Source organism: Ambystoma mexicanum, chromosome 3q (assembly GCF_040938575.1).
Source record: "Ambystoma mexicanum isolate Mex_15411 chromosome 3q, UKY_AmexF1_1, whole genome shotgun sequence".
NCBI classification, from domain to species: domain Eukaryota; kingdom Metazoa; phylum Chordata; class Amphibia; order Caudata; family Ambystomatidae; genus Ambystoma; species Ambystoma mexicanum.
Genome location: NC_090926.1, coordinates 170,125,063 through 170,147,310, shown reverse-complemented (window position 1 = coordinate 170,147,310; position 22,248 = coordinate 170,125,063). Strand labels below are relative to the sequence as shown.

Genomic DNA, 22,248 nt, shown 5'->3' with positions numbered 1-22,248 from the left:
CCCCAGGCCCGATCGCGTATGATACCACCCGCGAGCCCCTGAAATACACGCGCCCAGGCCAATCGCGTGTGGAACTTCTCGCACACCCCTGAATTACACGCACACGCTCCCCCAGGCCCGATCGCATGTGAAACCACCCGCGAGCCCCTGAAATACATGCGCCCAGGCCAATCGCGTGTGGAACTTCTCGCGCACCCCTGTAATACACGCGCCCAGGGCAATCGCGTGTGGAACTTCTCGCGCACCCCTGAAATGCACGCACACGCTCCCCCAGGCACGATCGCGTGTGAAACCACCTGCGAGCCCCTGAAATACACGCGCCCAGGCCAATCGCGTGTGGAACTTCCCGCGCACCCCTGTAATACACGCGCCCAGGGCAATCGCGTGTGGAACTTCTCGCGCACCCCTGTAATACACGCGCCCAGGGCAATCGCGTGTGGAACTTCTCGCGCACCCCTGTAACACACACACACGCTCCCCCAGGCCGATTGCGTGTGAAACCACCCGCGAGCCCCTGAAATACACGCGCTCAGGCCAATCGCGTGTGGAACTTCCCGCGCACCCCTGTAATACACGCACCCAGGGCAATCGTGTGTGGAACTTCTCGCGCACCCCTGAAATACACGCACACGCTCCCCCAGGCCCGATCGCGTGTGAAACCACCCGCGCGCCCCTGAAATACACGCGCCCAGGCCAATCGCGTGTGGAACTTCTCACGCACCCCTGAAATACACGCACACCCTCCCCCAGGCCCGATCGCATGTGAAACCACCCGCGCGCCCCTGAAATACACGCGCCCAGGCCAATCGCGTGTGGAACTTCTCACGCACCCCTGAAATACACGCACACCCTCCCCCAGGCCCGATCGCATGTGAAACCACCCGCGCGCCCCTGAAATACACGCGCCCAGGCCAATCGCGTGTGGAACTTCTCGCGCACCTCTGAAATACACGCGCCCAGGCCAATCGCGTGTGGAACTTCTCGCGCACCCCTGAAATACACGCACCCAGGCCATTCGCGTGTAATACTTCTCGCGCACCCCTGAAATACACGCACACGCTCCCCCAGGCCAGGTCGTGTGTGTGACTTCTCGCACTGGGACAGGGTTGGCGCAGCCCTTTGCGATGGCTTTGCGATCTTGATGGCTATTCCTTGCGCGAGGGCGTTCTTGGGGGCGTAACTGGCGCTGCTGCAGGGTCGCTGCGCCACTCTGCACCACGTCTGCTTTTGGAGGCGAGAATCCATGAATACGCTGTGCGCGGGAATTGGTTTTATCGCACGCGGCTGGCGCAGACATTCGCACGGGCACGCTGTGCGCCAGCCGCGTGCGACACTTTTGAGAGGAATTACATGAATCGGCCTGTTAGACTTTTTTTACATCAAGGATAGGGGGACCGGGAATTACACGGCCCATAACCCTCAGAAAGGCTTAGACAGACAAGCCCCCAACTGAAGACGGAGCTGACGGGGGCAAAGTGGAACAGAGGCAACCCACCCCCCAAACACTCAGGGAAACAGCACTACCAATATAAAGCCTGCATTACAACCTCCCCAACTAAGGTGCACACAGAGAACAAACTAAGGAGCACAACGTGAGCACATGACCTCATTGTGACCCAGGCCTGGCCCCCTGAGAGACAGAGATAACTTACACGTAAGGCGCAAACAAGGAACGTCCCTTACGCCAGCTGGGCCCCCATGACTTAGGCTAGCCCCCAGAAGGGAAACCTGGATAGCGGCACACAGCACCCACTAAAAATAACTACCCTGAAGCACTCACCGACTTGAGGAGTCAAAGCAAGGACATAGATGCCAAGGACCAAAGTCAAGAACACCTTGCTAAAAGCCAAAACCCCAGGCAAAATGCGGGCAGGACAACTGGAGCACTGCTGGAGAAAGCGACACAGGGCAAGCGGATTGCAGGGAAAGCACGACAGAAACCACAAATATGGCCCTTATTAAGGAAGAACTGCAAGAGTGCCTGAAGATCATGGAAAGTAGAATGAGTGACTCCCTCCAAATCCAACTGAGCACTGTAAGAGAATAGCTGAGGTGGTACTTGCAAGAGGTAAGGAAAGACATTACAGATCTTGGGGACAGAGTAGACCCCGCAGAAGCGGGTCTCTCAGAGATCGCAGAAGACTCAAAACAAAACAGCATTCTCCTGGAGCAGAAGATCGCTAGAGTGACACATAATCTGGAACTCGAGGCAAATGATCTGGAGAACATTTCCTGAAGATCCAACATTAGGGTCAAAGGCCTAGGAGAAACAACAACGACAAGGACTTAAGAGAAACAATGCAACATTGCTTCAGCAGTCTCCTCACCGGTGTGCAACTTGAAGACATAATCATAGACAGAGTGCACAGAGTGGGGCCTAAAACTGGAGATCCGGGAGCAAAACCAAGAGACGTCTTGCTTGCAATGGCCTCCTGCACAGTGAAGGAAGAAATATTGTGAGCAGCAGGGAAGCAACAGACAGTCACCATTAACGGAACATTAGTCCAGGACTAAGCACTCTCCATTCTCCACAAAAGAAGACTGATGCAACCGGTAACAAAGGTACTGATGGCTAAAAAGATAACCTACAGATGGGCGTACCCCTTTGGGTTGACCTTTATGTGGGAGGGCAAGCAACGAGTCTCCATGTGTGAGGAAGGAATGACCCTGCTATGGTTAGAGGAGGAGGAACAACCCTGCATGGGCAAAGGAGCGAGCCACGACCAGAAAGCGGAAAGACCCAAACAATGGGAATGGTCTGCTGACTTCAAAAGGAGGTGAGGCAGAGAGACTAACCTGACGGGGCCACGGCCGAAGTGAAGATCAGAAGTGGTACACCAAGTAAGATAATAACTGATAACTGGGACCTGAGTCCTGGGCCGGGGGAAGGAATGTGGGGGATAAAGAAGGGACTCAAGGAAATGATGAAGAGACATACAAAGCCACCCCCGGGTGGGGTGGGATGAGGAGGATGCACTGGAATCGAACTTCAGGATATGGACATGCCCTGGCAGGAACGAAGTTGAGATACATAGGGGACCCAACGCCTTGGGAGGAACCCGGGGAAGGTTTTAAGAAAACTTGGTCCAAAGGAGAGGGGAGAGCGAGAGGGAGGGGGAGGGGGGAGGAAGTGGGATATTGGGGGAATGGTTATAGTTAATGTTCAGTTATTGGGGAAAGTTTCATGGTATGATCTGTTAAGCGGGGGAAACATTGCATTGACGGCGGGAGGAACCATTACAGACACATAAGGGAACGCAGACACGAGAGGGATGACTGACCTGAAACTCATAACCCTGAATGTACAGGGTTTGAACTCTCCAGTGAAGAGACGCTCTATCCTAGCAAGACTAGTAGACCTCCAAGCATCGATAGTTTTCTTACAAGAAACTCCTCTACTCCTGGTTGACAAAAGGAGGATGACCCACAAAGCATTCCCTAAACAGTACTATGCCTCGGGTGGGAAGAAGACTAAAGGGGTGGCTATTTTGGCACGCCCCTAGGCCAAGATACCATTCAAGAAAAGGCACTTCTATAGAGATGAAGAGGGCAGAGATCTACTGCTCAAGGGTATGCTAGACGAACAGGTGTACACTTTAATGACGATTTACACCCCAAATGAGAAGCAGGACCTATACCTGGGGGACATTTTGCAGAAAATGGGGGGATTGTGCGACGGCCAAATAGTGATTGGTTCAGACTTTTATTGTGTAATGGACCTGTACCTCGACAAGTCACTCCCACCCACAGCCGCAGATGGCAGAAACAGACAAGCGCTGGGTAAACTATTTTGGGAACTGGGGGTAATCGAAACATGGGGCTTCTTCCATGAACATGAGAGTTCACCCACTACTCTGCAGCCCACAGGGGATACTCAAGAATCGACAAGATCATGGTCTCGGCCACGCTGATTCCCCAAGTAGATGAGGTACAGATAGGGATCAAGTATCTCTCGAATCACTCTCTAGTCATAGTGCAATTAGTGCAGATAATCAATACTGCCACACCTCGAAAACACTGGAGATTGAACGAAATGATACTGAGAGACATCACACTCAGGGCGCATATGGAGAAAGTATTAAACAACTACTTCCAAGAAAACAACAATGGGGGACTGATTGGGGGTGATCTGGGATGCGGGTAAATCGGTAGTCCGGGGGGGATTCATATCCCAAGCGACAGCATACAGAAGGGAAAGAGGGCTCCTTAGGGAAAAACTGGAAGCAGAACTACAGGAGGCCGAAACACTACACAAATCCAGACAGTCACTAAAAGCGCTGAGAGTTCTCCGCAAAGCAAGAGCCCACCTAGAAGCCAACGTGGCAGATCGCACTACGCAGTACATGTTACAAACTAAACAGACATACTATGTTCAGGGGGGGAAAGCCAATAGATTTCTAGTGGCTAAAATCTGCAAACAAAGGGCCCGTAATTACATAGCACGCCTTAGGAACCAAAAAGGAGAAACATACACAGCAGAAGAGGAGAAACTAGATATAATGGAAACATTTCATCAGGAGCTCCTAAAAAGGGAGAACCTCCCACCCCCAAACACAAATAGACTATATGTCAACACTTGCTCTGCCCCAAATCACTGAGGAGGACATTAACCTGCAAGCCCCTATAACTGCACAAGAATTAAGTGACGCCATGACACACCTAACCCCTAATAAGACTCCGGGACCGTATGGGCTGGGGAATGGCTATTTCAAAACGTTCTGAAACCAGCCACTGACCAAATTCTTTAACCACATCAGGGAAAAGGGTACAGTTACACCGGACGTGGGGAGATCAACCACAGTCCTAATACTAAAACCAGACAAAGACCCCACGGACAGCACTAGTTATCGCCAGATATCACTATTTAATAGTGACGCTAAACTATACGCTAAAATCCTGGCAACAAGACTGATGAAAGTACTACCCAAGATAATCCATGAAGATCAAGCAGGCTTTATAATAGGAAGACACACGCAGGATAATATAAGGTGAGCAGTGGATATCATAGACTTAGGAATCGGGACAGTGCAAAAATTATCCATAGTTGCCCTGATGCACGCTGTGCCTTCGATAGCCTGGATTGGACATACTTGAATTTGGTCTTGGAAAAATGTGGCTGCGACCCCACCTTTTATTAGATTGATCCTAGCGAACGTTCCACTCCCCTCCACGACCTTCATGGTCAATGGGAAATCTACGGCCGAAATAAAAAAAAAACAGAGGGGCAAACGACAGGGATGCCCACTGTCCCCCCTGATATTCGCAATGGCGATGGAGCCCATAGTGGCAATTATAAGGCGGGACCAGGAGGGGATCGGAGTGACCGGGGGAGGGATAACACATAAAATAGCATTATATGCTGACGACATCCTACTGTTTCTTAGGGACAGTATTGGTTCGCTTTCCAAAGCATTGGGAAAGCTACAAGAATTTGCCAGGGTTTCGGGCTTCACAATAAATTTCACTAAATCCAAGGCCCTAAACGTCACGGAAGAGGAGGAGATTGAATCACTGAAGGCACTTTACCCCCTAACCTGGGAACCCAAAACAATAGAACACTTAAGAATACACTTAACAAAAGATTACAAAAGCCTGCACGGACCAAACATAACCCCCACTGTGGAAACAACTGAAGGAGGATCTACACAGGTGGACACCCAAGAACTATCTTGGTTTGCACGTATCGCTGCAATCAAAATGGCACTGCTCCCCCGGCTGCTATACGTGGTGGGCTCCCTACTGCTAGATATCCCCCTCCCCAAGCTAAGTAAGGCACTACAAAGGGAGGATACCACTTTTGTGTGGGACTGGAAAAAACCCAGGATACAAAAGAACATTTTTACTAGACCACCCCTCCTGGGAGGACTCTGGGTCCCCGGTATCGAGAGGTATATTCTAGCTGCGCAAGTGGCACCTATGTTAAAATGGATGGGAGAGGATGCACTGAACAGATAGATGGTAATAGAGCAAAGTGTAACTACTCTTCCCCTGGGTACATTGCATGCACTAAAGACGCAGGCCACGGGAGCAGGACGACACCTGTTGGAAGCCACTCGGCATCACTAAGCGGTTTGAACAGAGCACTCAGAAGGCCCCATATTACACCGGGTCTAGGACTCTTTACCCCAATGGCACACAACCAAGAGTTTACCCCAGGGAAACAAAATAGGTTCTGGGACAACTGGGGACAGACACAGACACTGCACCTAAAATAATTCTTTAGTGAGGGAAACCCTCTTACATTTGAGGAATGCAAACAGAAATTTGGAATAAGAGAAAAAGAAAGATGGACATATATACAAGTCAGGCATTGGATATCACAGAAAGAGGTCAAAAAGGCAGCATCCAGGACCCCGATAGGGATAGAGCTAACCCTCCAGGAGGGAGACACAAGGAGAGGACTATCCCAAATGTATAAACTACTAGACAAGGCACTAGAGGGGGATAAACTTTCATACAAAGACAACTGGGAGAGGGACCTGGGGACAAAAATCGCAGAGGAGGAATGGGGGCAAATATGGAGGAGGGCACAAAAGACAATCGGATGCACGGCAATTAAAGAGATAGCCTATACATTAGGTTACAGGTGGTATTTACCCCACAGAGGCTACATAACCTGAACCAAGCCTATCCATCCGTCTGCTGGAGACAATGCAGGGGCCACAGGGGACTTATACCATATGTGGTAGGCCTGTCCCAAAGCGACGACATACTGGAAGGAGGTCCTGGGGCACATAAGAGATCGCAGGGAAACAACTCCCGCTCACACCAAAGGTGGTATTATTGGGAACTGAGGTAGGTGTTTATGCTGTGACAGGGAATAGCGCCTCCCTCATTACTCAACTACTGACGGCAGCAAGGATCGGGAAGCCCAGCATTACAAACCGGTGATAATGAGAGAAATCGTGATTTAAAAGTGCAATGGTTTGAGAAGGAAGTAACCAGCTAAAACTAGGCCTAAGAGACGGAATACCTAGCATCTAATAAGTAACCAAAGGAAGCAGAAAACAAAATCATACCAGTTGGGGACAGGGTGGGAAAGGGAGAGTGGTGGGGTTTGGTTGAGTAAAGTTGGAACTGTTAGTATAAGTCAAGAAACCGACTAAGTAACCAAACAATCACGGACGCTGGTGGGAATTGGCTGGACACTGGTACGCAGAAGTGAAAAGTATTATGTACCGAGCCTACTATGCTGTTAAAACGATGTAACTGTGATTGTGCTTGAAAATGAAAATAAAGTTTTGAAAAAAAAATGTTTTTGGTGGTGTATGTGGTGCTGATATAGGCAGTATTGTAATTTTTAATCATGCCATTATTGGTTTGGTACTGGACAGTTCATTGGAGGCCTGAGAGGGAGAAAACATTGGAGATTGAATGTAAGTCTCCTATCAGATCAAGCTTTTGTCAAGCATATTGAGAGTGAGGTCTCTGTGTTTTTACAAGAAAACCGCAAGTCAGGCAATAGTTTGTCTACTGTCTGGGATGCTTTGAAAGCCACATTCTGTGGTAGAATAATCAGCTTTGCATCTTTTAAGAAAAGATAAAAAGAGGCTGAACTTCTCAGACTTGAAAAGGAATGCGTGTTAGCTGAAGAAAGTTACAATTCTGTCCCTTCTGTTGACAATTGGACTTGGATGTTAAGTGCAAGCGCTGTCTTAATTTTGAATTGCCTTTGAGAGCGGAAAAGTATTTATTTTACAACAGGCAGGCTTTTTTGCTCCATGAGACTAATCATGTGCATTGTTGGCAGGTTTTATGAGCAGGAAAGAGGATAAGAGACAAGTTATTTTGATTAAGGATGGGGATTGAGTGAGTTTGAGGAGAAATTAATATTTGTGGGCCGTTTAAACAATATTGGGCTTCTTTATGTAGCAATGATGGTTGCATTGATGAGTTGCTGGTGTGCGATTATCGACAATATCTCGATACACCTAGTTTGGAGCAGCAAGATAAACTTTGCTTGGATGCAGATATATCCATTGCTGAAACAACGGTACCAGTAAGCTTGCTGGTACCGTTGTTTCCTGACCGGCAAACTAAAAATTCTGCTGGCGTGTACTCTCTCGCCACCAGGTCCAACCTGGCGGGTGGAACGGCACCCGCCCGCAGACCTTGACGGTAGCACCAGCACCATTCTGATTGGTGCCGGTGCTACTGTCCTCCACATTCCCATTAAAAGGGAATGGGGAGTAATAAATTCTGCCGCTTGGCAATGGGGAAATACAGGGTCTGCCAGGGCTGTAATGCCCCTGTATTTCCCCATTGCCAAGTGCCGGAAAAATTTGCAAGTTAGCGGCAGCGGAAACATTTGCAGTTTTACCGGCAAGGCTACAACCGAACTTCTAATGAGGTCCAATGTCCTCAGGGAAATGTCCAGGCCTTGATAGGTTTCTATTTAAATTCTATAGAACCTTTGGCCATGTGCTTGCTCCTTTCTTAAAGCAGTTTTATATATGGAAATTATTACAAATTAGAAAGTTACGGACTCTATGCAGTCAGCGTTGATTACTGTAATTCTGACTGTAGTAGCTTCCGCCCAATTTCATTGTTAAACATATGTGAAACTCTTTGCCAAAATCTATGCCAGGAGGCTTAATGGTTTGTTGCCTAAATTGATTCAGAGGAATCAGACTGGTTTTGTAAGTGGCCTTAACAACTACGATAATATAAGGGAATTGTTGGTTGCTGTCCTCCTTTGCACTATGTGGACGCATGCAGGTGTCTGCATTGATGCTGAGAAAGCTTTTGATAGGGTTACTTGGGTGTACTTGCAGCAAGTTTTGCTTAAAGTGAACTGAAGCCCCCATTTTTTGCAGCTTTTTAGTGCTCTGTTTAATGGAGCAAAATATAAGGTGTTTGTCAATGGCTTTGTCTCTGCCCCTTATGCCATCTACTATATGATTTATAGAGCCACAGGTTCTTGTGATTAGAGCACACCCAGGATTAAAGGGTATCTCATTTGGTAATTGCACCTCAGAAGTGCTCTTATATGCGGACCTGACTCCCAAAGTTATTGTATGGATTTAGCATGCTCCCCATCCCACTTTTAGATAATTTGGTATTGGAGATAAATAAGGTGTTTAGTAGGTGGAGTCACTCATATGTTTTTGTGGGGGGACAGTGGGAAAGCTAAAATCCTGCTGTATATTCTTCAGAGATCAATCCATCTAGGAGGTTTTTGTTACCCTATAATAAATCGATATCCTAGCGCTTATACACTGTGTACATTGCATAACTGACTTAAGACAGAAATTTTAGATAATTACAATTGGGTCCTTATTGAACGGGATTCTGCTTCTCCAACTCCACTTGATAACCTACTCTATATGGAAAAGAGGTTCCCTCTTGATGCTACCCTGCCAACAATGACACATGTAATAAGGCAATGGAAGAGAAGTTTTAATATTCATGGGGAGAAATATTTACTCAGTGAATACTCCTGTCTATGGAAAAATCCTGCGATACAAATAGACAGCCACACCCTTACCTGGATTTTGTGACAAAAGGTGGGTATATGGAAACTAGGACCGCTTTATGATGGTCCTAATTTACTAGATTTTGAATTTCAATATAAGTTATGGTTGTCTGAGACCCAAAGTTATCTTGATTTAAAGACCCTTTTAGCACACTGTTTTCACCTTTGCTAGTATGCATAAATCACCTATGATATTATATTTATCAAAGATTATACCATTTTCTGCCTATGCGCTCTATAAACGTTTAATTCCCTCGGAGATAGATACTGCCTCTCAACATGGTATGGAATCAGATCTGGGTCATAGGTTACATGATATTGAGCGGACCCGATTAATTTCAGTATGAAAAATACTCAAACGAGACTGCGCCAGTTGGTAGTTCAAAAAAGCAGGTACTGGTTTTATTTAAACAATTGCACTTACTCATGACACGTGCTTTGGCTTTAAGAACCAGCCTTTTTCAAATCAGGGCATTACGGTCACTATTTTTGTTATCAAAACCACATAACCGTAGTTACAAAAACATTGGGCCTCATTACAAATCAGGCATTCCGGAAATAACGGTGGCAGCAAACCCGCCGCCACTATTGTTTCCGGACTGCCTTATCCCGACTCCTGCATGCGGGAGGTGATGTTCCCGCCAGGTTTGACCTGCTTGTGGACGAGGAAACACTGGCAGCATCACGAGATGCTGCCGGTGTTTCCATGATCCCCATTCCCATTGAGTCCAATATGACTCAATGGGAATGGGGATTAACACCATTCCGCCTCCGTGATTCCCGGGAAACCGGGGTTGTAATGCCCCGGTAATTCTGGGAATCACGGAGGTGGAATGGTAATACGAGTCCAGCGGTAACCAGGCGGTTTTATAGACTTGGTTACCGCCGGACTCGTAATGAGGCCCATTGTTTTGATTTTACATTTTGTGAATAATCATTTTAAATCATAGTAAAGATAAATTATAGTTGTCATATCACAGAGAGAAAGGGGTTGGGGAAGGGGTGGATTCAAGGGTTTGGTAAAAGCAAACTGTTACAATTATTTCCATTGACAACATAACAGTAAACATATACCAATGTATACCACATATGAGAAAGAACAGTTTTTGAAATGGACAAAGGTTTGATAAGGAAAAAACAATAAACGTAAGTATAAAAAACAAAATAATAAAGAGACAAAGATATGGACAAGATTAGTTTTCTGGTTGCGATATATTAGACTTGTCATCCCAAATTGTACAAATTAATTTGCGGTTACCTTATTTGAAGCTTGATCCCAATATGGAGATTCAGGTAGGTTTCAGTCAGTTGATGGGTTAGATCCCTTCAAAATTAAATGTATTCTTTTTAATATAACAGATAAAATGATTCGCTATTTCAGCACATCCTCCTTCTATATTTTTATATTAATGTGCCCATTCTTTAATTTCTGATATCAAAATTGTTTACAAATATAGTGCTACCTAATGGTAGATTGCTCGTTGAGTTTGCCACATTTGTTTTAAGCTTGTTCAGTTTCTAATCGAAAATTGCAGCTTCAGCAAAATAGTATGCATTTATTACTCTGTTTCCAAATTCCGTACTCAATGCAATATTAGGTTGCAATTTGTAAATAGAGAATTGCTCACCCGACAGGTAAGTGTGTGTATCTTATATACTCTTTTTTCATATTTATGCCAATCAGGCCAATGGCTGCTACTCTCAAATGACACTTGTTTACCATGTGCATATAGCCTTGGCTCCCACTCTCTTGATGCACAAGCGGAACGTATATGATGCGCCGATAAACGAGAGTTTGTAAAAAGCAAATTTTGTATAGTTTGCTGATGGTCCCTTACCTTCACTCTACAATAGAGGCGTTCAATCGCGTGCTGCCGTTTCCTAGAAACACTGGACGCCATTAACTCAATTAATTAATTTGTTTCCGTGCGGCGTCATGGTTGCCGACTCACCAGAGTCCCTTGTTAGTGTTAACTAGCCTTCCACAAGGGTCACGCCATGTTGTGTGTCAAATCATGCGTGCCTGACCCTTACTGCGGTTTATTCAGTGGACCGATCTAGATATTTTTACTTTTATTTGTTTTAACCAATTTTAAACGCCTTGCACTTAGCCTGATTGGTGATATGATAAAATCAGTCAGAGTAGTCACTTGTTACATATTATTAATTCATCTGGTTGTCTGTGGTGATGTCCTCCACAGGATGTGCGCAGTTTAAATATTGGCGAGCACTACTTGTGACCAATGATCATACGAGTTAACCTTAATGGTATTAGTGACACAATATTTATCACATTTGAATATGAACATTATTAATTCATCGTCTGTTAACACTGAATAGTTTCCATAACAAAGAACTGTTGTAAAACAGAGAAGCATTTTTAACATACAACAAATAAGAATATTGGAAAGGTGATCTTTTATAAAAATGACACCATTTTGTTGTCGGAGTTCAAACAGAGGACAGTCGATGTTCCTTGCCTCGGCCTGTCTCAGTGCTTTCTCCTTGTTTCCTTCTCTTTTAACCATTATTATTTTTTGCAGTCCAATAAATTTGATTTCAGATTTGTTCGCCATTTGATGGTGTTTCTGCCAGTGACAGGAGAGTGGGAGCCTTGGGTCTTGGCTTCCAATTTTCGCCAAATGCTCCCTAATCCTGGTTCTTAACTCCCTTATTGTTCTACCAACGTATAACAATTTGCATATACATATGATACCATACACAACAAATTTTGTTTTGCAGTTTATTGATTGATGTATCTTGACCTCATTATTGTGGGAGTCCTTAAATAGATTTTTCTCGTGCGCATATTTGCACATTGTGCAGTTCCACATTTTCTGAAGCCATCATTGGTCGGATGTAACCAAGTAGTATGTTTCATCGTGTCCATGTCAGGCATTAGTGAAGGGCTTAGTTTGTTCCCGAGTGTTGCTGCCCGTCTGTAGATTACTTTCGGTTTGGAGTCTACATAGTTCTTAATATTTTCATCTAATTTTAGTAGATACCAGTGTTTTGAAAGTATCCTATTGAGAACTTTGTAGTTGCTGCAGTGTTTTGTAATAAACCCTACTGTGGGCTGTTCTTGTTGTTTGGTTTTTTGTTCCAATGTCTGCTCTTGTGTTAATAATTTGCCCCTAGTGGAAGGTTAGTAAACACTAACAAGGGACTCTGGTGAGTCGGCAACCATGACGCCGCACGGAAACAAATTAATGAATTGAGTTAATGGCGTCCAGCGTTTCTAGGAAACGGCAGCACGCGATTGAACGCATCTATTGTAGAGTGAAGGTAAGGGACCATCAGCGAACTATAAAAAATTCGCTTTTTACAAACTCTCGTTTATCGGCGCATCATATACGTTCCGCTTGTGCATCAAGAGAGTGGGGCTGAGCTAAGGCTATACGCACATGGTAAACAAGTGTAATTTGAGAGTAGCAGCCATTGGCCCGATTGGCATAAATATGAAAACAGAGTATTTAAGATACACACACTTACCTGTCGGGTGAGCAATTCTCTATTTACAAATTGCAACCTAATATTGCATTGAGTATGGAATTTGGAAACAGAGTAATAAATGCATACTATTTTACTGAAGCGGCAATTTTCGATTAGAAACTTAAAACAAATGCGACAAACGCAACAAGCAATCCATTAGGTAGCACTATATTTGTAAACAATATTGTTTTCAGAAATAAAAGAATGGGCACATTAATATAAAAATATAGAGGGAGGATGTGCTGAAATAGCGAATTTTAACTGTTATATGAAAAAGAATACATTTAATTTTGAAGGGATCTAACCCATCAACTGACTGAAACCTACCTGAATCTCCATATATTGATCGAGCTTCAAATAAGGTAACCGCAAATTAATTTGTACAATTTGGGATGACAAGTCTAATATATCGCAACCAGAAAACTAATCATGTCCATATCTTTGTCTCTTTATTATTTAGTTTCTTTTATACTTACGTTTATTGTTTTTTACTTATCAAACCTTTGACCATTTCAAAGACTGTTCTTTCTCATATGTGGTATACATTGGTATATGTTTACTGTTATGTTGTCAATGGAAATAATTGTAACATTTTGCTTTTACCAAACCCTTGAATCCACCACTTCCACAACCCCTTTCTCTCTGTGATATGACATCTATAATTTATCTTTACTATGATTTAAAATGATTATTCACAAAATGTAAAATCAAAACAATATTTTTGTAACTACGTTATGTGATTTTGATAACAAAAATAGTGACCATAATGCCCTGAATTGAAAAGGCTGGTTCTTAAAGCCAAAACACGTGTCATGAGCAAGGGCAATCGTTAAATAAAACCAGTACCTGGTTTTTTGAACTACCAACTGGCACAGTATCGTTTCAGAACAGTTTTCATACGGTTATCAATTTGTGAGTGGTTTTGAGTGGCTTTTTAAACCACAACTCAGTGAGACGCGACATACTGGAAATTATATCAGAAAATATATTCTTTCTTTGCATATTTTTGTCACCCTAAACCATACCTACCAAGCCACAACATTTATTCTCCGAATAATTTCAGGACTTGGTAAATTTAAGATCGATTTAGATCTGTTATTTATACAGCAGAGAACAAATTATTATATTTATTGTCCCCCTAGAAAATGTGGTCATGCAAACTTGAACCAAGACCCTTGTAGGAACTGTAAGTGATATACAAGTACTACCCTGCACATGTTTTGGTCATGCCAGAAGATTCAATCCTTTTAGGAGGATGTTATTCAACACATGGATCTTGTTTTGGCCTTTACTCTCCCACGCACTACCATGATTGTGTGTTAGGTCTGTTTCCTGTCAATGTTGATGTTCCCATGGGTAAGTTCTATTGGACCTATAGAGCTCTTCTGATATCCAAGAGGCATAACCTGAGTGATGATAAGCCTGATTTTGCAGATTGGATACATGAGCTGTTGATTCTTTCTAGCAGGGAGCATGTGCCTTTTCGATTTTGGCAACAGTATGATGAATATGTAGAAATGTGTAGTACTTTTAAGGAGTTTTATGGATAGTTTTTTTTTCTATTTATAAGCGATAAATTGCAATTTCTTTCTATGGGCCTCAGTACAATGTTGCCGGTCCTTAAACAAGGGTGTGGGTAATCTCACTGGCACCCTTGTTTACGGACCAGCAAACTACAAGTCTGCCTGTCGAAGCAGCTAAACTGACAGATCTGACCCTCCCGGACTCAGCGGCCATAGACAAGATTGCAATTTTTGCATTTGAAAAGGGTAGCTTTATGGAAGACAATCTTCAGGCTGCGGATGATGGTGGACCGTGCCAGAGAAAATCCAAACCCAGGTTCAGCACCAAGAGACATTTGGCCGACTGCAGCAGTGATGCAAAAGAGTCATGGTGGTAGTACCTGGGAAGGTCTGTTGGCGATGTGCCCATCCACTGAAGGCTAGTACAATTGATGGATTTGAAGACTACAGACTCCAAAGGTGAGGAAAAGGCAACTGTTCCCATCAAATCAAGGGCAGCAAGAGCCTAAAAGAGGATTCCTCTAGATCGCAAGGGGCACATTTCTACTTCAGGAGGTTCAGAAGTGGGCAGCAACGCTTCCAGCAAGAAGTCCATTGTGAAATCTTCTCTCCAGCTACTCAACAAAGTTCCAGGTATTTTCTGATGAATGGCGTTGGGTCTCCTGAGTGATACACACACAAAGCTGTGGGCTACTAGAATCCTGCAATTACTTTCCCTGCACTGTTTAAAGTTTTGGTGGACTTCAAGTCAGGGAAGGCAAATATCACTGCTGCTTTCTCGGGCATGCACACAGTAATGTGGATTGAAGTGTCTGGCAGACCATCATCCAGATTCCATTCATGCAGGGAAGCCTTTGGGTGCTCCGAGCCAGAGCTCAAGTAGGCAGAACATCCAAAATGGCTGTTCTCACCAGGTAAACATGACAAAGATTTCAACCAAAATGGGTAGGCCACAGGGCTTTAACAACATTAGGACATATTTAGCTACTTTTCAGCAGTGGCAGATATAAGACAAAGGGCCTGGTGGGCAAGATTGGCAGAGGGCCCTGGGAAGGCGGGACGTTAGGGCAGGGTTTAGGATGGATTGACTTGATAGCGGTCACAAGTGCAGTAATGATGAACTTAAGGACAATTGTTCCATGTTTTTTAATGTGTCTTTTTTTTCTATCATTGAAGTGTGTTTAGAGGCTGTCCCGTATACTTCCAGAATGTTCTCCTTTCTTCTTCCATTCGCTCCCTTGTTTCCTTCGATAAGCCCCACTCCTTTCACCTTCTATTCACTATCTTAAATCCGTGTCCAATCCCACTCACCTTCCATTTACTCCCTCATGCCCCATAAGAAAAACTATTGCCACAACATGAAAAATTAAAACTGTACAACTCAGTCCGCTGAATAAGAGACTGAGAAGAGACTCCCACTTAATGGTGCCCTAGGATTCGAAGTTATATACCTTTTGTTCAACATGTGTGCATTAATTGAGCTATACAAAACCAGACCAAACCCAAAGCAAAAGAGAAGGCTGCAAAGTAGAATGGAAACATCAATTAACTGATTTTCCCTTCCCATCCACTCCGCTTTCACCCTTCATCCTCTGGTCAACGTCCATTCACTCCCCCTTACCACCATCCCACTCAACCACCCCATGTCCTTTTGGTCTGGCAGAGTAGAATCAAGAAAGAAGCTCCCTCCCCTCTGTGATGGCCTAGCAATGAAGCCTCCCCAGCCCTTATTCCATACCAGCATGCTCCCAGAAATTCCTGCCTAAACACTGTGGCTACTCCCAGCAGGCCACGGAGAAGGGGCTTCAGATCGCAGCATTTTGATGTGAAAGACAGACCCCTCCCCCACCCAGAATACTCAAACATAGAATTGGATATTTTGTGTCTAAACAATGATATTTTGAAGCACAACATTTGATTTTTAGGGCATTTTTGCAGCACATTTAATTGAGTTGAGGGCGTGACAGAGTGCTAGTGTGCCAGGGTGCATCCACAGCATTTGTAAATGTAACCAAAACCCACAGGGCGACCTACGCATTTGGAAACATCTGCTACTATGTATGGTGAATATGAAGGTTCACTATTATATACAGAGCAACACTAGTCTATTACACTATCTGTGAGACATTTTTGGAATAGCGCACACTATGAACTGAATCATGTCTAGGGCCAACTAATTTTGATAGGTAAAACTGTGGTTACATGATTTTCCCAGAATCTCACATCCTGCTTAAGTGGCGAAGCCCGAATTTTAGCCTGGTCTGAAATGTAGGTACTTGACAGCATATCTTCCCAGTTCCAGCTGTTGCAAATATGTGTTAATGTTCGGGTTTGAAAACCAAAAATAATGCTCCATTTTATACAGATGACTTAAAAGTGCATACATCACATATTGAACAAACCTGATTTGCAGGGGAGGCACCAGGGTTACATTTGTACAGAGGCAGCCAGTCTGGACATATTTTCTTACTGTAGCATGGCCTTTTTTACTGACCATTCATGGTGAAGCCAGCATGAGTGTTCTTCTGTGGTGCACCCTATGTTCGCAGCCAAGCATGGACCTATTTTCTTATTGTGACATGGCAAAGGCAAATGGGAGTATATCGTTAAGTGGTAACACTGGCATGTATTCATTAAGCCAGCATGGGCAAATGTTCAAAGAGATTGCTCCAGTCACAAGATCCCACCATTCCTCCCTCTTAAATCTATATCAACTGGCAACTTCTCAGCCTGCTACAAGGCAGCTACAGTTATACCCATCTTAAACCTACAGCAGACCCTTATCGGCCTCTTGCACCCCACCATTCCAAAATCCTCAAGGTATTTGCCTTTAACCATATTGACAACTACCCAGAGGTGCAAACACTATTCAACCCTCTACAATCTGCATTTCTCAATACATTCTACTCTCACCTATGTCTTCGCCTACCACCCCAACCGCTCCTCAATCTTCATTCTACTTTCTCTGTCAACTTCGTTCATGCCCTCCTCCAAACTTTCTTCACTAGTGATTAAGAGCACCACACCTGAATTTCTGACCACCTCTATCTCTTTGGCCCATTCTTCCCCATCTCTTGGGACTCCTAACACTGCCTCCCTTTTCTCATTCCAGTGGGTGCCCCTCATGGAACAGTCATGGGCCTACACTTCTTCATCCTTTACACCACCTCCTCAGGTAAACTCATCTCATCCTTTGGATCACAATTCCATCTTTTTGTTGATGGTATCTAGATTTTTCCTTTTCCTACTTCACCCCTGACAGCTCAGATTGCATCACCAGGTGTCTCCCCCATCCATCACTGGATTACGCAAAGCTGCCTGATGTTTGATTACTTTCATCTCAGAGAAGTTTTTCTCCCAGCATCCAATGCCAATCCCACCCTCCAATCACCTTTCTCCCCAACCTCTTCAATCCATTAACCAAAGCTTGCAATCTAGGGGGTCCCCTGCAACATGGGACTTAAACACAATCACTTGACACCACCACTTCAGGCAGGATAAATGTTCAAAATATCAGAAAGGTATGCCAGCACCTCGCCTACCACTTGGCCAAAACACTGCACGGGTCTTCAGCAAATGTTACTGCTGCATTAGCCTGCTACTTCACTAACTCTGCACTTTCCTCTCCTCAATAATTTACTTTATTTTACTGAACTCGCACCCTGTGCAAACTACACAGCGCCTCTACTATAACAGGTACTGCATTAATTGCTTCATCTTCAGCTTTTTATTCCTTATCTTCAAATCTGTTTCATAGCCCCCCACTACCTCGACGCACTAGGTCGGTCTCTACTTTCCCTATTGGGCTCTCTGCGCTTCAACTGTTGACAACCTCTCTTACGCCTCCCTGCGCCACTTTACGCCTCTGACAACCTCTCTCTGCTAGCTACTTATCATTGGAATTTTCTCTCTTCCACCATGGAAGCAATCCATGCAATGAAACTATTCAAGACCAGGCTCACACTCCACCTACAAGCCAGTGAAGTGGCATCCATAACCCCCTGAATACGAATACCTTCTACCCCTGCCACCCTGCCTGAACTACCCAGATGTGAGACTATTGTATTGTACATATGTATATTAAATTAATTTAAATACTGGCATGTTACCTAAATGTGCACACTATTTTTGTAGGTCTCTTTGTAGATCACAATGCCTTAGCCCTTGCCCCCTGGCTCAACTTCATCAATGCAAACACTGATAGTCTGTAAAGGCACCCTGCAAATGCACTGCCCCCACTAATTGTGATCTTTGTCCTAGGAATGCCATTTCTTCTAAGTGCCTGGCCAACTAGAAAATAAATACAAATAAATAATATATAAAATCAGCACAGGCTAGGTGTGACTGCCTCCTTGCATGCGCCACAACTTCCAAGCCCATAATGTCCCCATTGAGATGACAATGCGTATTGAGGAAAGGGCCAAGTAGTACTTTTTCTCACCATGATGAAGAACATTTCTATTTTTGTGTATGCTCAGATGGATACCTCAAGCTGGTGATACTCTTCTCTTGTATTCTTCCACAATGCCACACCCTTTCTAGCAATCAGTTAGATTAGGAAGCAGGCGAGAATGATTTGCCCAGATGGATTGCACATAATGCGATCATAGAGGATTGGGAGGTGTCTGATCACTTACAGCAATTAAACTAGAGGTAGTAATGGGTGCTTTGCAGAACAGGAACCTTGTTCCTCTAGAAGGATTGTTTAGCTCTAGGTGTTTTATGAACAAGAATCCTGGTACCTTTTGGTACATAGACTTCAATACCAATGTTGAACCAGTCTATTCCAGCTGCAATAAAGTAACACAGCTTCTTGATCTGTTGCATTTTGATCGAGTTCTGTATACTTTTGAGCATTTTCACTGTACTCTGTTGTTGGGTGATATCTTTATTAAATTGCTCAGTGTAGGTCTGGGCGTCTAGTCTGAGGTGGTTAATAACACCACCCATCTCTTCTGGTTGGCTGTTCTGACAAGAACAGTAAAAACATCCCAGAGTTGGGTTTCACAAAGACATTTCTAAAAAAACATTGTATACTGCCAGATTGGATCTTATATTCTCACAATCCTGTTTCATGTGTATGAATGTGCATATTCTTAACTTTTTGTAATTTAGTGCATGGGATGTGACTGGTTTTATCATTCTCCTTTTTTGCTCTTTTGAGGCATGCAGTGATGAGATGCAACAGATTGTCAGAATCAGTACCACATTAGAGCAGGCTTATTCCAACGGATAATACGAATTCACTGCATAATGCGGTGGAAGCCATGAACACCTACGTGTTCCCCGGTTTCCCATGGCTACAGCTTACCTGTGAATGTGTAGTGTACACCACTATGCAGACATGCTTGCTCTGAGGTAATCTGTAATAGTGGTTGCGTGCACAAATATGGCTGTCAGAATTACACAGGAACCTGACACTCAGCCTGCTCTTTGGTAAATCCTGAGTGGGGAGAACATGCAGGTATCCCAGCCTCTCTGCCCACACTGGAATGTGATATAGGCAGAGAACCTGGAGGATTTCTTTCATCTAGGGAGGAATCATACAGGCCGGATTTGCAGCATTGTTCCACTGAATGCAGGGAATCCTCACAAAAATCTCATTGAAGTAGGAACTACAATAGCTTGCCCCTGTATGATTTAACCCATCCTGCCATCAGTATGATTAAATAACTGGAAATATATATACACATATATATATATATTGAATTTGATTTGACCAACCTGCCTTTGTTTGGTTTTTAGGCAATGTCCAGAAGGCTATCAATGTATGAAAGCGGGAATAAATCCTAACTATGGCTACACCAGCTTCGATTCATTTGGCTGGGCCTTCTTGGCCTTGTTTCGTCTCATGACACAGGATTATTGGGAAAATTTGTACCAGTTAGTAAGTACTTTTAAAATATCCATGTTTCGTTCATTGCTTTTGCTGCTTATTCATTGTATATATTTTCATTGTGATATTCAGTGGGTGTATGCAATAAAAGACTGCTTCACATACATTTCCTTACTATATTCAACTGTTGCAACTTGCAATGTTAAATACCTCAAGTAACCCACAATATTTGTTTTTTTTTATTTGGCTGGAGAGAAGAGCATTTTGAAGACTTTCGGTACACAGATACGCAGGGCTAAGATTGGTAGCCTTACATTGGTAAATTAAATGAGATGCAAGGATAGATATATTATACTGAGGTAGGAGCAAGTCGTCAGGTCAACAAGAGGGGACGAAACGGATATAAAATGACAGACTAACATTTTACACAATAAAAATGTGTAGTATCCAAATGTACTACAAGATCATAGTTTGCATGATTTGCATCTCTGTAGAGGTGATCAGGCAGAATGGGCCATTAGGGAGCAGATGATAACTAATATACGTTCAGTGGTAGGGAGCAAGTGAAAGCAAGAGGTTGAATAGGGCTTGATGTCTTCTAGTGGGAGGTGCTGAGTAGCAAGCAATGAGTTAGCCTGATAAAAGGGAGATAGCTCACAGATGGAGTTGTAGATTATTTTGTTTTTTTATACTGCACCAGCATAGTAGTCTCAAAGTGTGTAAAACTTCTCAGAGTTAAGGTGTGTTAAGTCCTTCCCAGCATTGACCAAAAAAAGATGTGATATAAGAGGAGAGAGATGTGTTAAAGTATGAGAAGGCGTGTAAGTGGGTGATAGGTGGATATTGATGTGTTGTAAATATATATGTGAATCAGGAAAAATGATTTTTTACAGGTAGCCATTGCACATGGAAAGCAACTATGTTTGGAGACCATGCACAGAGGTGGGTGAAGATGGAGGAAGGGTTGGGGCTGCATAGTTAAGGATCTTGTATTAGGGGTCCGATGAGGAGGTTGGTAGATAAGTGGGTCTAAATAGTTGCTTAGAAAATGAGTCTTATTGCAGCTGGAGTGCGCCTTCCAAAACCTTAAAGAGTGTGAAGTGGGAGTTGTGGGGTGAGGATAAGAGAGGAGTAACACCTCCAGTAGGGAGACAAGTTGAGTAGATGAGATTAAGAATGAGGAGAGCAACTTGAGGCTCGGGTGGGTTCCCAGACGGGGAAAATGGGTGGGGTATTTATAATGCTGGCGGGTGCTTGGAGGGGTTAGCAAAGCTTCAGCAGGAGGTAGTGGGTAGTCGTGTACCAGGATGAATATATTCAGATGCAGGTTGGGCCCCTAGAATCGTAAATGCTGGTGCACAGGTCAATAATGATGAAAATGCAGTTGCAGCAATCGGTTTTCACTCTGAGCTACTCAGATAGCTTGTGTAGTAGTGACAGCTCGTCGGGAGTAAAGAAAGTGGTGTTATTAATTGCAGGTAGTCATAAGGTATCATATCTGTCATGAAGATTGTAGCACCCCTTTAGTGGGCTGCTTATCGGAGATCATGATTCTGCCACAATCATCGACATTGAGTAATTTTGGTTTGATAAGACATGCAATTTTCAGTATGGCAGTATGTTTAGAAGTGTATTGATTTATAAAGTAAGCAGTATCTTCACATGTCAAATTTCACCAAATGTATGATAGCCTGTCCAAGTCCATGCAGATCAGCTTAAGGATGGCTGCAAAAATATGTACAGTTCTTAATGCCTACTCCTAGATGGTGTGAAAGCAAGAGAGGTCTGTTTCCACACTCTTGATTCTCTGTCAAAATGATCCCAGTGAAAAGGCGGAGGTTACTTAATTCAACAGGTATCTCTTAAGCAGTGCATTTAGATGTTGCTATATTTTGTCGTGCGACAGTATCACTGACTGGTTT

The 22,248-nt window shown here is 43.9% G+C and overlaps 1 protein-coding gene across 7 annotated transcripts in view; it reads left to right on the top strand.

Annotated features, from left to right (window-relative positions):
• The window catches only part of SCN8A (sodium voltage-gated channel alpha subunit 8), a 1,610,732-nt gene that overhangs the window by 638,587 nt on the left and 949,897 nt on the right, over positions 1-22,248 (top strand). For all 7 annotated transcript variants that reach the window (XM_069653414.1, XM_069653412.1, XM_069653417.1 and 4 more), the window contains exon 9: positions 20,236-20,377. In XM_069653414.1, coding sequence (XP_069509515.1) covers positions 20,236-20,377 — 142 coding nt within the window. The remainder of the gene's footprint in view (positions 1-20,235; positions 20,378-22,248) is intronic.